The 15,585-nt window shown below is 42.9% G+C and overlaps 2 protein-coding genes across 7 annotated transcripts; both read left to right on the top strand.

The window, feature by feature from the left end:
- Positions 1–194: 194 nt before the first annotated feature.
- asphd2 (aspartate beta-hydroxylase domain containing 2) lies at positions 195–5,887 on the top strand. 4 transcript variants are annotated; one of them, XM_026322368.1, is made up of 5 exons: positions 210–324; positions 444–518; positions 1,596–2,796; positions 3,295–3,408; positions 3,603–5,887. In XM_026322368.1, the coding sequence occupies exons 3-5, from the start codon at positions 1,932–1,934 to the stop codon at positions 3,731–3,733; spliced, it is 1,110 nt and encodes a 369-aa protein (XP_026178153.1). In that variant the 5' UTR covers positions 210–324; positions 444–518; positions 1,596–1,931; the 3' UTR covers positions 3,734–5,887. The 4 variants fall into 4 exon arrangements, with proteins under 4 accessions (XP_026178155.1, XP_026178154.1, XP_026178151.1 ...); XM_026322370.1 differs by lacking the exon at positions 444–518 and having other exon boundaries at positions 195–324; XM_026322369.2 differs by having other exon boundaries at positions 197–514.
- A 1,453-nt stretch (positions 5,888–7,340) lies between these two features.
- On the top strand, positions 7,341–15,474 carry cabp1a (calcium binding protein 1a). Of its 3 annotated transcripts, none has more exons than XM_026321571.1 (7): positions 7,341–8,185; positions 13,282–13,312; positions 13,558–13,701; positions 13,795–13,904; positions 14,024–14,098; positions 14,186–14,258; positions 14,356–15,474. In XM_026321571.1, the coding sequence occupies exons 1-7, from the start codon at positions 7,454–7,456 to the stop codon at positions 14,379–14,381; spliced, it is 1,191 nt and encodes a 396-aa protein (XP_026177356.1). In that variant the 5' UTR covers positions 7,341–7,453; the 3' UTR covers positions 14,382–15,474. The 3 variants fall into 3 exon arrangements, with proteins under 3 accessions (XP_026177356.1, XP_026177358.1, XP_026177357.1); XM_026321573.1 differs by lacking the exon at positions 7,341–8,185 and adding an exon at positions 10,395–10,461; XM_026321572.1 differs by lacking the exon at positions 7,341–8,185 and adding an exon at positions 12,833–13,161.
- Positions 15,475–15,585: the final 111 nt, after the last annotated feature.

The following is a 15,585-nucleotide window of genomic DNA, read 5'->3' as shown; positions in this document are numbered from 1 at the left end:
CTATAGACGCAGAGGGATTTTTTTTAATCTGAGGAAATGAAGGGAGCATTTAACATGACAGAGGGTCTAAACGTAGATACCACCGGGCGGCCCCTGTTTCTGTTAGAAAATGTAGGCTGCAGATTTTAAGCTGGTCATCCGTCTTGTTTTTTGCTGCTTGAACACTTTGAAAGGTAGGCCCGGAAGCGACATTGCTGTATCCTCTGGGTACTTGACGCTGGGTGGCTGCCCTGGTGGAGCTTCAGTATTTACAATATTATCAGAAGCTTCTCCGACGCTGCTGTCCGCCACGGACAGACACACAGACGCGGAGTCAAAGCGTCGGTAGGACAGCTTTCGTATTTTTTCTAGTATATGATGGGTGTCGGTTACATTTAGGACGCATTTTGGAAATATTTCCTATAATGTTGGCGAGTGATATCCGTCTGCCCTGTGCACTGCAGTGGTGAGCAGCTTCGCCTGGAGAAACACCTGTGCGCCTCTCCTCTCCACTGGCCATAGTCATGAATGTTGAGTAGGTATGGATTCACACCCGTGCACGAATCAGCGCACCAAAACATCCACATAGCACCAGACAAAGAAACACGAAGTCAGTTACCGTGATCTGCTTGTTTGCCTCGGCTTATTGAAGGTTACAGTCGTATTTTGGTCATCACTTTTATGGCATCTTGGCCCTGGTGTTAGCAATTGTGCTGTCCAGGTCCAGGAGTATTGGAGGAAAAAGGTAAGAGTGTGTGATTTCGATGGCTTCATAGTTGGGTTTGATGGCCAGTCTGCCCTAAAGGCAGCGGGAACGTGTGGGGGATATGGAGGCGTCTTGATGCTGTCAGACAGGATGTAGGGGAGGATCTACTGGAGCAGGATTACCCGACCATTTTTGGCGAGAGCGCATCGTGGAGTTCTGATCACAGTTGACGCATTGCACTCCTCGCGTTTTGGCTGCTGCTCCTTATCATTATATAATCATACTCATGTAACCCAGTCTTTTATTTTACTTAGGCTGCATACGATTATACAGACCACAGCTCGCCCCCTCCCTCCCGAGGATCCATTTATGCAGCTCCTGCTGAGCAACCTATAAATGCCAATTATAAATGTGGGTGGGCATCAACACTGTTTACGTTTTACATAATTCACTGTTTAGTGCACGAGTGCGCCCTTGTGTGTGTGTGTGTGTGTGTGTGTGTGTGTGTGTGTGTGTGTGTGTGTGTGTGTGTGTGTGTGTGTGTGTGTGTGTGTGTGTTGTGCGCAGAAATACAAAAACGGAGAAATCTGTGTTAAATGCAGCAATGTGCCCATGACTCATGGTTTTGTACAGTGCAGTACAGGGGTGTGTGTGGAAAGCTGAAATCCAAATTTTTCAAACTGTGTGTGTGTTTGTGTGGGTGAGTTTCAGCAGGTGTGTTTTACATGTGGTGCATTCACGATGGGAATTTACAGTCAAACTCTGAGGAAGAAGATATGTTGCATTGCAAGACAACAACAGTAAATACAGTTTGGAGCATTTGTACCAATCACAGCATCCTCCAGATGTCAGTTTCAGCATCCTCTCCTCTTCTGTTCACTCCTTCTATCCTTCTGTCTTTGTTTTTCAGAGAACAGATAACCCTAAGGTGCGGTGTCTGTCTGCATTTGTCTGAAAGAACGACAGAGGGAGCAGCACAAATGCCACACAGCCAGACATCATGCAAGGAGAAACCTTCCCCCGTTGCAGAGTGCTGAAATGTTAGGACTGAGGAGCGAGTGTGTCAGATCAAATCAACAGGCTCTTTACAACAGGGGGGGCAATAAGAGCTGCTTCACACTAGACTCACTAACACCTTGTGTGTGGTTTCAGGGTACTTTCAGTCACAATCAAGAAAAGACGTGTTAACTGATCTTTCATCAGCACATTTTTTCCATCAGATTCAGCAATCCACAAACGAGCTGAGATGGAGTGGTCACTAGAGAGTGTGAGGGAGATGGTGGCTGGAGGGATGCAGTCTATAAGGGAGTGTGAGATCTGTGCTTTTGCCATAGCCATGTGTGTGCTGCTCCTTTTTATGTGGTATTGTTACAGGGTGGGCCAGGAGCATGGCTCCAGCCCTTTGCGTGGGAGGTATCTGGCAGGGCCTGGGCGGATTGGCGGGGTTGTGGGGGGCTTCATGAGTTCAGACTGTCGGGCCAGGGGAAAAGGGAAGCACAGATCCTTGTTGGAAGAGCAGAACGGCTTTGCTTTCTGCCAGTCATCAGAGTGCTTTCGTTGTACCAGTGCTGGAGAGAGTCTGAACCAGAGGCTCTATCACAGCCTGCAGGATTATGCCAAGCGCTACACCTGGTCAGGTATGGGCAGGGTGCATAAAGGAGTCCGTGATCAAGGACGATACCTTAACAGCCGGCCAACCATCCAGCGGCCAGAGGTCTTCTTCCTCCCCGACCTACCATCTGCCCCTTTCTTCTCCAGAGAAGTACAGAGACACGATGTGGAGCTGCTGGAGCAGAGCTTCCCTGCCCTTCTGGCTGAGTTTGAGAGCATCTATCACCAGCCACCAGCCCGCAGCGGCTCCTCCCTCCCGCCAGGATGGAAGGCTAACAGCACTCCTCGTGGGCAGTGGTGGACCTACTATCTGGTCAACCAAGGTACCCCTCTGGTCCTCAATGTCAGGAGATGTCCACGGGCCTGGAGGGTGCTGGGCCAGCTGCGCACCTTTATTGCTAACAACGTGTTTGGAAACGCCTGTTTCTCTGTGCTGACGCCTGGAACTCTGGTCACTGAGCATTACGGCCCAACAAATGTGAGGCTCCGCTGCCACCTGGGTAAGAGAGCAAACTGTTCAGTGAAACTCATTCTACCATGTGATGGATGTTTAACCCAATGAGCTTTAGACATCGCACAACACAGCAGCAGATGATTTCAATAATAAGCATATTTAATTAGAGGAGAGGAGCAAATCTGTGAATCAGCTGCTGTGGTGTTTAGACTGAAATTGTGAATCCTCTTGAGTCATGGAGTAGCACATGGCTGAAATTTAGTGGCTTATACTAAAAATGTTATTATTTTCAGTGCACCTGAGCTTTGAATCTATTTCCATCTGTACCCTCTGACATGTTAGAAATAGTGATGTTTATAGTTGTGTAGGCACAGTTGTTTGCAGGGTGCTTTCAAACAGTATACTGATGTACAGGAGACTTTACGAACAGAACATTTTGTGTGGGATATGTCACCTGGGAGGCTGGTTAGCAACACTACAGTTTCCAAAAGTCTTGTGTCTATTAAGTCCCATGGACAGATTTGTGCTATTTGTTCTCTGGCAGGTCTCAGAGTGCCCCCTTCCTGTGAGCTCGTAGTTGGCGGAGAGCCACAGTGCTGGTCTGAGGGCAGCTGCCTGCTTTTCGATGACTCCTTTCTTCACAGGGCTTTCCATGAGGGTAAGAAGTGTTTAAAATCTATTGCAGTCTGTCACTTGCATTTACCCCTTGAAAAGGGATTGACCTAAAATGGTATAATCCAATATTGCTAAGGAAAATCGGAGGACCTTTTTCATGTGATCTTCCTGCATTTTCATATAAATAAAATGGGTGTTGTGGTTTTTCTGTTGCTAAGTTTCTGTATGTGTTTTTAGGTGGCGCAGAGGATGGCCCCAGAGTGGTCTTCATGGTTGACCTCTGGCACCCCAACGTGGCTGCTGCTGAGAGACAAGCCCTGGACTACATTTTTACTCCAGGCCGTTTAGAAGACAAGGAAGGGAAATAGGTGTGAGTGACAAACCATGTCCAAGCAAGAAACAGATGGCAGTTAGGGAAGTGTCTGTAGGATTGGGGAGCAACTCTTTTTCTGCCTCCAGAACAGCTCTCACATTCACTGTGTACATATTCTCTGGCTCATACAGTATCTCTCATTACATCTCCTTAGTTGATGACCAAACATTGGACCTCTTTTATCAGCCATGTTCATGTTTCAGCCTGTATAGCTGTATAGACAGCCACAATGAAAGTACTTAACTTGCATTTTGTTAAAATTTAGTAGGCATGCGATTGTTCATGCAGCCATTTTAGTATTCTGGGAGGGTATTTTAGCTTATATTACTTATTTTATTTTGAATACATGAATGTTCAGTGGTTTAGCCCAGAGATGAATGACTGAACAGTAAGCACTTGGCTTCTACCAGTTATATTTTTTTACATTTCCAGTTTTGTGTACAACTCTGATCAGTTTCATTGTGGTTGCTGCTTGAAAGAGTTGACCATACAGTGCACAGTGCACGCTGTTGTTATGATGAAAGACTCTTAGCAAGTGAAACATTATGGTGTCACTCACTGTTAACCTTCACAGCATATATAGCTCCATAGGCCCATCTATTGTATGAGCTATAAAATGAACTGGAGTCATTGAGTAAGCATTAATGGGTCTAAACTCTTCACAGGCATTAGGAGGCAAAACATAATGACACCTAAAAACATTTTGTATAAATTATTAGTGGTATCACTTTCCACTTTCACATCTAACACATAGTTCTTTTACACTTACTGAAACACCTACATATTTTTTTGCAAGGGCTAAGAAATGTGATCATTCAAGTTTTTATATTATGCAACATATCCAGTCACACCTAAAGTTAAAATTCAACCTGAGACACAACTGTCAGTGGGTTTGCACAGTTTTCATTTCAAAAACACCCACTTTTAAATGTGGGATAAACCTCTGACCGTTCAATATTTATGAATGACTGCAAACTGTACCGCTTGCAGAATGTTTTCAGAGATTGTACGTTTACTTCAAATCACAGCAAAAGTAATACTAAAGCTTGCAGAACTATTGCTGGACTACTGCTTGGCTTTCTGCTCAAATGGTTCTAATAAAGACATCAAGGCAGAGCGATGAGGTTGTATAGACTGTTTACATAAGCCAGTGCGGGATCATTTGTTTCAACTGAATTATCGAGGCGAACAAATTCATCTATATGTGATTTGATACCTGAGGTCCAATGTTGATCATGACATGAATGTTTACAGACGCAGCTAATGTTTCTGTCATGACTCCTGCCGGTGTGGTAGCTTATTGTGCTCCCCTTTGAAAATCAACCCAGCTTTCACAAGACATGGTTAGATAAGCACATTCTTAGGTCAAATTGTGTGAGTCGGCCTGTGCTGTAACACTGGAGATGAAGTGTTTTTGGTAAATTTACTAAACTCTTGTAATTTGGTTGTATTTGATATCAGGTTTGTATCTCTGTAAATAGGGTCGAGGTAAAACACTGAACGGTCTGAGATGTTTTGAAATGATTGTCTTCAGTGCTGTAACTATTGTGTTGTCTTGATTTACAGCTAAAGTGATTGCATTTCATTCTCCGTTCTCTAAAAGCTGCTCATGATCATCATTTTGATAGATTCAATTTGTATTCTGTAAAATGTTTATGAAGTATTATCTCTGTTGTTCTGTGATGATTTTATTTGAATCACTGTAATTTTGCTGCGCCATATGGTATCCATTATTAAAGCCACAATCCTTAATCTTTCCCTGGCACTTCATAGATACAGTATATGTGCACAGTCTAAAAGGTAGTGAAAATGAATCTTTAGCAGCTTTACTAGTCCATCACAATTCAAGATCTATTCAATTCAATTCTAATGTTTACAGAAGTCTGATCATTTACAAGCTGTTTACAACATCCGACCACACTGACACTCACATTGAGCTGTCCTTAATTAGGTTGAAGATCAAGAGTGCTGTTAATCCACTTCAGAGTATGAAAACTGTCATTCCCAAAGCATTTGCTTTACATACAGTGTGTACTATGGGGCAACCTTTTTGTTTACATTTGGATGAAGAATCTGCCCTTTAACATGCTTGTGTGGATTTTGAACAGTATTTCTGTACATTTAATAAATGGTTGAGTATCTTATTTAACCATCTGTTGTCAGAAGTGTCACTTTCACACAGACGCCACTGACCTGAAACAAGAGGTAGACTTTACATTGTATGCATTTACTGCAGCACACTCAACCATTTCAGGAGAATAGAGTCTTCTGCAGAAATGCCACTCTGGTGTTATATATTTTATGATATAAAGCAATAGGACACAATAAATTGTGTTGCCTCTCTTCAGCTAAATGCGGTTTTATAGCAGTGGCACATGGAGACGTAGGCATGCAATGATGTTGTCATTGCTCTGGTTTCTCATTATAACAGCAGTTATTTCCTGTCGGAGCTGCACTGCCTCAGGAGGAAATGAAGCCAGAAGCAGTAAAATGCTGAGGCAATAGCAACAAGCTAAATAAAAACAGCGTGTTGTAATTATTCATTTATCATTTACCTTGGGTTCATGCAAATATAAAAAAAAGGGGGGGGGGGGGTTGATATTACATCTTTCTCTTTGCACTTGAAAATCATTCTTAACACAAATGAGCATGCTCTTCACTGGCAAAACTGTCGCCTCTTCTGTTTTAGTGTGAGTGAGTCTCTACAGTAGGGTTTTTCAAACTGAGCACCTACTGTACAGCCCTGATTGATGGGTACACACACGTTGATGCCAGAAAACAGAGAACATAGAAAATTATGAAAAACCTTCATGTTATGAACTGCAGCTTTTGTGGACACAGCGTCACAGCCCCAGGCTGCAGTAGTGATTGTTAAATTACTGCTCAGTGAAGTAATGTGAGTAAAGCTGTGCTGTATTTGTGGTTGAGGGAGAAAAATAGCAGCAAATATGGGGAGGAAGAACAGTTTATTGGTTCATACAGATAAGTGTATGGATTGACGGTCACTGGTTCCTAGAATCTTTAATTCTAAGACACAGGGGCATAAATGCAGCAAAACAGATCTCTTTTATAAGCAAGAGCTGCGTGGGCTGATGAGCTGTAGTGGGGTCCAGGGACCAGAGACACTACAGCCTGATGAAACAGAAGAGCAGTTTTTTTAAAGCAAGGTGGTGTATTCATTGCCTCATAATTTTTAGGCAGTTACAGTATCTGATGTCTGTTCAGGAGGACAAGATTATAAATATGTGCCAGTGTCTTAACTTACAGTTTCATTAACACCTCGCAACCTCTACAAAAATCAGCATTAGCCTATATTGATTTTTACGGATATTGTGTCTTCATCTCGGGTGTATGGCAACATCAGCAACATCAGCGTCTTGTTTCGTAATGTTTATTTGATCTGTCTTTGTCATGGAAAAGTTTGCGGACCACTGATACACCTTACTACCGTCCACATCCACGTCACTGCCGTGATGCCAAACACGAGCATTCATATCAATGAAGAGGTGACGCGCTCTGCAGCGACGTGTGTGCCCCTCTGTTCCGCTTTCTGTGCGCGCTCCGGCCGCGTTGCCGCACAGCAATCAGGTGGTGAAATGCAGCCGAACTTAACGCGGGCAGGCTCTGCTGCTGAACATGGGTCGACAATGGAGAGAAAACGACAAATGATGTCGACGATCAACCCACCGAGACAGACTGGACCAGAGCCGCAACAATGAGCTCCTCCTTTCCAAAATCTGAATCCACCACCTCCTTACTGAAATCATCCTCGGCGGCGAGGAGACCAACACACCTCCCTGAACACACAGCAGAGAGCCGGAGAACTCAGCATCACCATCATCAGCACCAGCATCACCATCGTCCCACCGCACTCCAGAGCGGCAGAAAAGCGGAGGAGTCCTGGTCGGCCGAGTGCGACATCAGTGCCCGGAGACCCTTGTGCCACCCCTCCCTCATCGGCACCCAGGACAGTAGTAATAATGCAGCCACGCGGGGCAAGTGTAAGTCACATGTGTCTCACAGCCAAGTTCCTGAGCCGCAGGAGCCAAATGGTGAGGCGGACCGAGGTGTGAGGGAGCGCTGCAGGTCATCCAAACCCACGCACCGACACCACCACCGCAGGAAGCACAACCGGGAGGACCGTCCGCCAACAGCAGGACCACCTGAACCTGAGCAGCCCCGTCGTTGTTACACGCACGTCCGTACGGTTCCCAGGGTGCCCTCTTTATCGGACAGCAACGATGACAGGGCCCCTCTCTGCCAGCCGAGCGACCACAAGGGTGCCAGCCTGGCAAACAGCGGCGATCAGGTCAGCAGTCCATCCCAGTCGTCATGCTCTCTGGTCCCGCTGTCCAGCAGGTCCTCTCGTCGCTCCCGGAGGTCCAGCGCTGCTTCTTTTGCATCTGATATCAATTTACGCACCATCCTCAACTCGCTCTTTGGACAGGTAAGGGCCTGAAATATGAGCTGAGATTATAGCTGTGACAGGGACACCTCAAACCCACATCTGCAATCTCAGACTAATTAGCAGAGGGTTGGCCAAACGGAGCCACAGATGTGTTTTGAACGCCACATGAATGTACAGTACTGCAGACTTCATCTCAAACAATCTAATGACATTAAGTTCAGTGAGGCTTGTCCCGCAGAACCACTCTGCTAAAAATAGTGCTCTGTTACTTGTATGGCAGCAGAAGTGGTTGACTGTGGCTCCAGCGATGTCCTGTTTACAATCAATACAGGTTAATGTGCTCTATAATGCTCAGACACCCTCATTGCTGGACACACTACAGAGGGGGAAGCTTCTTCTGCACAATCATTTCTTATGTAATTTGTAAATGTACCGCTACCTCCTACAGACCTTCTCAATCAGCCAGCCCGTTCTTATTGAAGTGGATGTGTTAGGGCAGATAAAATGTTCTCATGTCAGGGAGGTGGAAATCTCTGATGTGCTAATATGTATTTGGCCTGAGACAAAAATATATGGCCCTGCATTATTCAGTTAGGAAGGTTGCAGTGATTGCTGAGTTTGGCAGGAACCACTTTGATGTTCCTGCTGGGGATGGAGGCTCTATTTTGAGCCTCATATCCATTTTCACAAAAGAAATGAGTGCTGCCTTAACATGCTTGGATTTTTATCAGTGATGTGATGATTTTTGGATAATTTTGGCTCACGGTGTTAAAGGCCATTAAAGCAACTGGTTTTAGTATTTCATTTCAAATCCGCTCCATCTTTCTCTTTTATTCCTTTTATGTTACTTTTTTGTGGGGATGTCCCTGGTCTCTTCCACAGAGGTCAGAATTTATTTGCTTCCATCTATGGTGTTAATATGCACGGGAACAGAGATCGCCTATTGTGGCTTCTAGAGAAAAATCTTCCAGTACTTATAGTATGAAAGCCTTATTCTACAAATAACCCGTGAGTCAGTCAGCCAGAAGCTCTGTGAAAACATTAGCGTGACCTGAAAAAGGTCTTTGATGAGACAGCTAGATGGAGAGGAGTTCAATGGCAGACAGAAACACAACGCATGGGTTGAGAGACGCACACACACACACACACACATGCTGCCTTTGGCGTTTTGTCAGAACAATGCATCAAGCAGTCAAAATTCAGCAGGATTTTCACTGCTCTGGCAGCAGGTAGTGTTTTGACAGGCCAAGATAGAAATACATGTGATCAGATGATCAGCTACTCGGGGATGGGAATTGTTCTGAACCTATAAAGAACAGATCTACTGTAGCCTATTTCCTTGTTCATTTACTGCGCAGAGGAAAAAATATTCAGATTCTGACTGTATTCCCTCTGCAGATATAAACACATGTTTAACATTTACCTCAGTGTGACAGAAGAACTCAGTGATTCTGTCTCGCTCACAGTTTTAATGTGTTTCTCTTTGGTGCCATGTCACTGCTGAAGGTCAGATTGACCTTGTCGTTGAGTTTTGAGGGCAGGGGATGTGATGTGTGGGGGTGGAGGACAAAACAAAAGCCTGTGCAGCAATATGATGTGCAGTGCATGAATTCAAATGCAATATCAGGGCTTCAAATTGACAGATTAGTGCAGGTGAGGAGGACGGCAATACTGGAAATAGGTTATTACATACAGAGTGTTCCTGTAAACTTGCCTGGCAGAGCTTTCCATTGCACAGACAAAGCAAACACTTTGCATTATGTGCAGCAAAAGTCAGGTGCAGTTTTGGTACACTAGTATGTGCCTGCAAGAGAACTTCTTCTTGTTTATTCTGCTGTCCTGTACCTGTGAATTTGTGTCAAGCAGTCTGTGTTGTTCATGCAGTAAGAGTTTGGTCAGCAGTTGGCTGTAATATCTCGCAGTCAGTGCATAAACCTTGTTTCCTTTAATAGACATAATACGGTTTCCCTCCTTGGTCCACTTCCCTTTGTCAATTAGTTTCTCAAACCCATGTTTTCCTTCTCCTGCTCTCTCTCTCTCTCTCACTCACTTTCTCTCTCTGGCTCACCATGTCATTGGTGCCCTTTCCATTGCTACTTTCATGTAGTCTACAGACTGCAGTACACTGTAGTTCTTCGTTCTTCAGACAGCTGCAGGTTAGCACTCTGGACTTCATGGGGCTTGCTGAAACCAGAGTTTGCACTCCTGTCAAAGCCCAAACTGCAAACTCACTAGAGAAAAAGTTCTCATGGTCCTTTTTGGTGCCTCTGTTCTCCTTTGGTATGGGAAACTGCTTAGACTGGCCGCTGCGAACGGTAGGATTGTTTTCTGTGATTACACCTGGTCTTTCTCAATTTGTTTAGAGGAGCTTGTGTTGCTTTCTTTCTGAACCTTGACAATTAGTGTGGTATTCTTAGAAACTTTGCTTCTGCTTTTGCATGGCTGCATGAAGTTTTTTTGTTTTCTCAGCTCAAAAGCGTGATGATCACTGAAAGCCCTATAGAATATTCAGAACATTTTTATCTGTGTGACTGCTTTTCATGACATTCACACACATTGTTGTTGAGGGAAATACCTTTAAGAAAAGAAGTCAGTTTTAGCACGTGTCTTGATTATACTGAGGTTCAGAATGAGGAGTAAGGAGATTTAATACCAATAGTTTAACGTTGATGGTGTGTAATGGAACTGAAGCTTATTCTTCCACTGCACTATCTATAGTTGGTTCTCTAGTGCATTTCATCAAACTCATGTTAGAGTCATGGATTTAGACTGTAGATCTTTGGTGTGCAAAACAAAATATTTTCCTAAAATTCACTGTATGTGTCACAGAAGAAAATGTGTCCTAACAGCCTAAGAAAATAAAATCTTTATGCTCAGAGCACATGCAGTGTGTTTTCTTGTGCTTTGGCACATCTTCTTCATGCTTCTGAGTATGTTTACTGTTCCTTAGACAGTGTATAGCTGTGAGGTGCCAGTCTGTACAGCGCGGCACGTAAACTGTTATGAACAATCAGTGGAAAGTTGGCAAGATGCTATTTTATTGATGTATTTACCTTTCTGCCTTTATTTTCATAATGTCAACATTGATCCCCTCTTATACACAGCTGCACAACATCCACACACTTATATAATACAGAGAAGTGCTGTTATTTCTTATAATAGCAAAATATTTTAATTATTGCCTATTTTCCAGAATATAGAGAGAAATATGTCCTCCCTCAGCTTGTATCTTTGCTCCATTCTGCCCTGAGGCCTCTGCAGATCTCTAACACTCTAACAATGTCTCTCCACCCCTCTGGAAAGAGGCTTCAGGCTGCTGAGAGGAGAGTCAGAGGGGTGCTGTCCTGTGAGGAGCTGGGTCCTGCAGGGTATCTTGGGCTCTATCAGGACTCCATTGTATCCATGACACAAAACTACGTTCATGTGAGCAACATTCTTGGGCAAACCTGTGTCTTCCTGAGTAAAAGCATGGCCATGTACAGGCAGCCTGTACGTAAGTCTGGACAAATCCTTTTTATCCGTTTCTTTCTCTGTTCATCTCAGTAAAAACTTACCTGGGTAGGACTATATTCAATATGATGGTCACTACTAGGTTGTAGAGACCCTATTTTTTTAACTGTCCCAGCTCTTGCAGCTTTTGACTGGTATCTTGTCTTCTGCCAGTAGGGAACACACAGGTTTGGTAAATCAGTGTAAAAGCTCAGAAATGACCACAATAGTGATTCTGAGCTTGTGCATGAATGTAGTGGCTATAAATCCAACAACATAACATCTGTTGCTCACATTAAATCAGAGCTTTTCAGCCTTTTAGCCTTAAAGAAAATAAAGAGTTAAACAGATGCAGCCATGCCTTGTTCCACTTGTCACCTCTCACAGACACACATATCTGGATTATATACAGTGAGTGCACAATGAAATACATTGTTTGATCAGAAGTAGATAAGAAGATTGATAATACTGTCATTATACAGATAAAAATATAGTAAAGATACTGCTGGAGCCACCAGCTGTTTAATTTAGTGGCAGTAGTGGAAACAAAGAGACGCAGCTAACATATTTCTTTAGACCTGGAGATCAGGTCATCATATCCGTTGTGTAACAAAAGGAGATTTGTAAACAACAGAAGTGCTGGTAGACAGATTTTATTACCTTTGGATAGAGTCAGCCTAGCTGTCTCACCCTGCTTTCTGTCTTTATGCCAAACTAAGTTGACCAGTATTTTCTTGTAGGGTTATATTTAGCCCATAGTTCTGAAAGTGGTATCAACACTCGCATCCAGCTTTTCAGAAAGCTAAAACATTTCCTAAAACTATTTCTTTGAAACAGTTACCTGTTATTCTGATAGAAGCCCATTTCCATAATCCACAGCTCATAGAGCGCCCTATCTACACAACTTACACTGCAAGAGCAAGTGGCCTTAATTATTTTACTTTCATGTCAATGAAAACAACACTCTAATGAAGGTTTTTGCACAGTCACATGGGTAAATTGATCAGTCCTGAGGCGTGTCAGTGTAAGTGATGATGGATGATGTACAGAGGAAGTGTGATGCCGCTGTGTATGCATGTTGGATTGGCTGGTTATGCTGCCTCAGCTTTATGTGCCTCCTGTGTTTTCTGCCACTGGTTCCGGTCAGACGGTTCTTCGGGCCTGACGTCAGCACTCAGTGTTGTGTTTAGACTTCTCACTGCTCCTGCTGTTAACCCCTAAAGGCTCTGGGATATGTCTGCCTCGCTCACTGCCCTTTAAAGGTTGTGTTCATTGTAAGCAAGCGCTGAAAAAATAGAAACAGTCACATTCTTCTGTGAACTCGGGGGTTATGATTCCCAGTCTTGCTTGATAGGAATCAGCCTGTTCATACTTTGAGGTTTTGTCATCAAGATGTGAGATAGTCCTCTATTAAAAGCTTTTACTTTTGTTGGGCATCCTAAAGTTGAGGCTCACAAGAAAGATTTGTTATGGAGAAGACTGCTGATTTAGGTTCTGGCTTCACTCGATTCACAGCAGTGTCAGCGGTATGTTTGCATGTAGCTCATACGTGAAAAGTGTGTTTGTTATAAAGTGCTGTCATCATGGCTGTATGTTGTGAATTTGTTTTTGTCCTGACCACTAATTAAATGTCATTTTCTTAATAGGACAGAGAGCTGCGGCCAGAAGAAATGGATGGTAAGTGTATCTTTAATGTTCTTTCCTGTAGCTAAGCAGTCAATCAAAATGAAAGTTAAAATGTCTTAGCAACACAGCTTTGTCACTGCGCTTTGCAAAACAAATATAAAAGTCAAATTAAATGAAAAGAACAATGTGTATGGTCAGTATTTGTATTTAAATATGTAAAAAAATAGCATTCAAGTAAAATACAAACCATACAATGGTATTAGTATGTTAATAATAATTCTGCTATTGCTGAACAGAGTTGCGGGATGCTTTCAAAGAGTTTGACAAGGACAAAGATGGCTTCATCAGCTGTAAGGACTTAGGAAACTGTATGAGAACCATGGGATACATGCCCACTGAAATGGAGCTGATCGAACTGAGCCAGCAGATAAACATGAACTGTAAGGACTTAACTCATGTTTGTCATGCATATTATTGTATGCCCTGTGTATATTGTGATTTGAAATTCTGTACCAAAATCTCTTTTTTTTAAGTGGGAGGTCATGTTGATTTTGAGGATTTTGTAGAGTTGATGGGCCCAAAACTCCTTGCTGAAACTGCAGACATGATTGGAATAAAAGAGTTAAAAGACGCATTTAGAGAGGTGAGAGTCTCTAGATTCAGATTTACATAATTCACCTCTGTGGCTCTGGTGTTGTGAGATTTTTACAATTTATTTATATTTTTTATTTTTAATCTTGTTTCTCTGCTTTTTGTTCACAGTTTGACACGAATGGAGATGGTGCCATAAGCACAACTGAGCTCAGAGATGCAATGAGGAAGCTGCTGGGCCAACAGGTGAGATGTGAATCACAATATAAAAGTCTCTACAAAATGCCACCGTATGTGGTGCTCCACTCAATTCTTTCAACCTGTTCCGTCCAGGTGGGTCTAAAGGAGGTGGAAGATATCCTAAGGGATGTTGACTTGAATGGTGATGGGCTTGTGGACTTTGAAGGTAAAACGTCTTTCACAAACTACTTAAGTTACAATGATAGAAAGTGGTGCAATAACAGCATTGCATTGCATTTTGTCATTCTCCTTTCTTTTCACAGAGTTTGTACGAATGATGTCTCGCTAAGATCAGAGAACATAAAATTATAAAATGGTCCTGAATATGAAGCTGTGTCCTTCTCTATACTTGACCAAGTACAACAGGGGACTTGCTAAGATCTTCTGAGCCATCCAAATCTGAATGACACTGGAATTACTCCTCCTCGAATGTTATGGAGCGATGAGTCACCTCACACTTTCAATCAATAAGTGTTCTTCCTGAAAAGTCTCCAGTTCAACTGAGGCAGAATTTGCTGTAGCGTAGCTGATGATTGTTGAACTTATGTTTCTGCACTTTAATTCTTACTAAATAACTTCCTGTGTGGATACATGGATGGTGTCTTGTCTCATGCTCTACATGATATTATCAGCAAAGTGAGGACGAGAGAGTGAAAGCCTGTAGAAAAGCTGTAAAAGATCAGTGCACTGTATGTTTTCACACAGTATGTACTATAATAGAAACTGTAAGTTGAATGTCCTTTGTGTGACACTGGTGCTCCAACAAGGGGTCCATGTGGCAATATCACACTTGTAACTGTGTAACCATCTGTGATGTTTCACTGTGCCAGTCCAGTCTGACAAAAGCATCACTGTCTGACAGCTACATGCCATGAAGAAGCAGGTCTCACATAATGGGAGACAGAAGTCTGATATACATTTCATATATGTTATTTGCTGTGTTCTTAGATTAAGGGCAGCTGAAACACTGGTTTCAAAGCCTAAACCCAGAGAACCAAAGTGCTCACTTATACTAGCCTGCTGCGTAAATAAAGCTTTCAATGCTCCCACGTCTAAATTCCCAGAGTCTTTAGTTTACCTTTGGGATCAAGTAAGGTCTAAAACTCAATTTTGCCCTTTCTGAGGTCATACGGCATGAATGACATACATGAACTGTCTTTACAAGTGAATGTGATCATCTTGTACCTGTGTTGTATGTCGTTGTCACTATGAATGTAGTTGCGGTAAGTTTCCACACATCTGTGTTGTCAAAGCAATTTTGATGCATGCCAAAGAGAGTAACATGTTCAAATCAGTATGCACATTTGCATTTTTGTCAAACAGAGTAAATGAAATATTTCGCCAAGTTAACTGTAGAAAAATAAAAGGTGTTTACATTTGAGCCCCCTTTTGTGTGACAACATTGTTAAAGACAGTACAGGAGAAATTTGTCTTGGGCTTGATATTTAGACATCAGATGAAAATATACAGTTTCTAATTCCTGTCAAAATGTC

Source organism: Mastacembelus armatus, chromosome 9 (genome assembly GCF_900324485.2).
Source record: "Mastacembelus armatus chromosome 9, fMasArm1.2, whole genome shotgun sequence".
NCBI lineage: Eukaryota > Metazoa > Chordata > Actinopteri > Synbranchiformes > Mastacembelidae > Mastacembelus > Mastacembelus armatus.
This window is presented reverse-complemented; position numbering and strand designations above follow the sequence as displayed.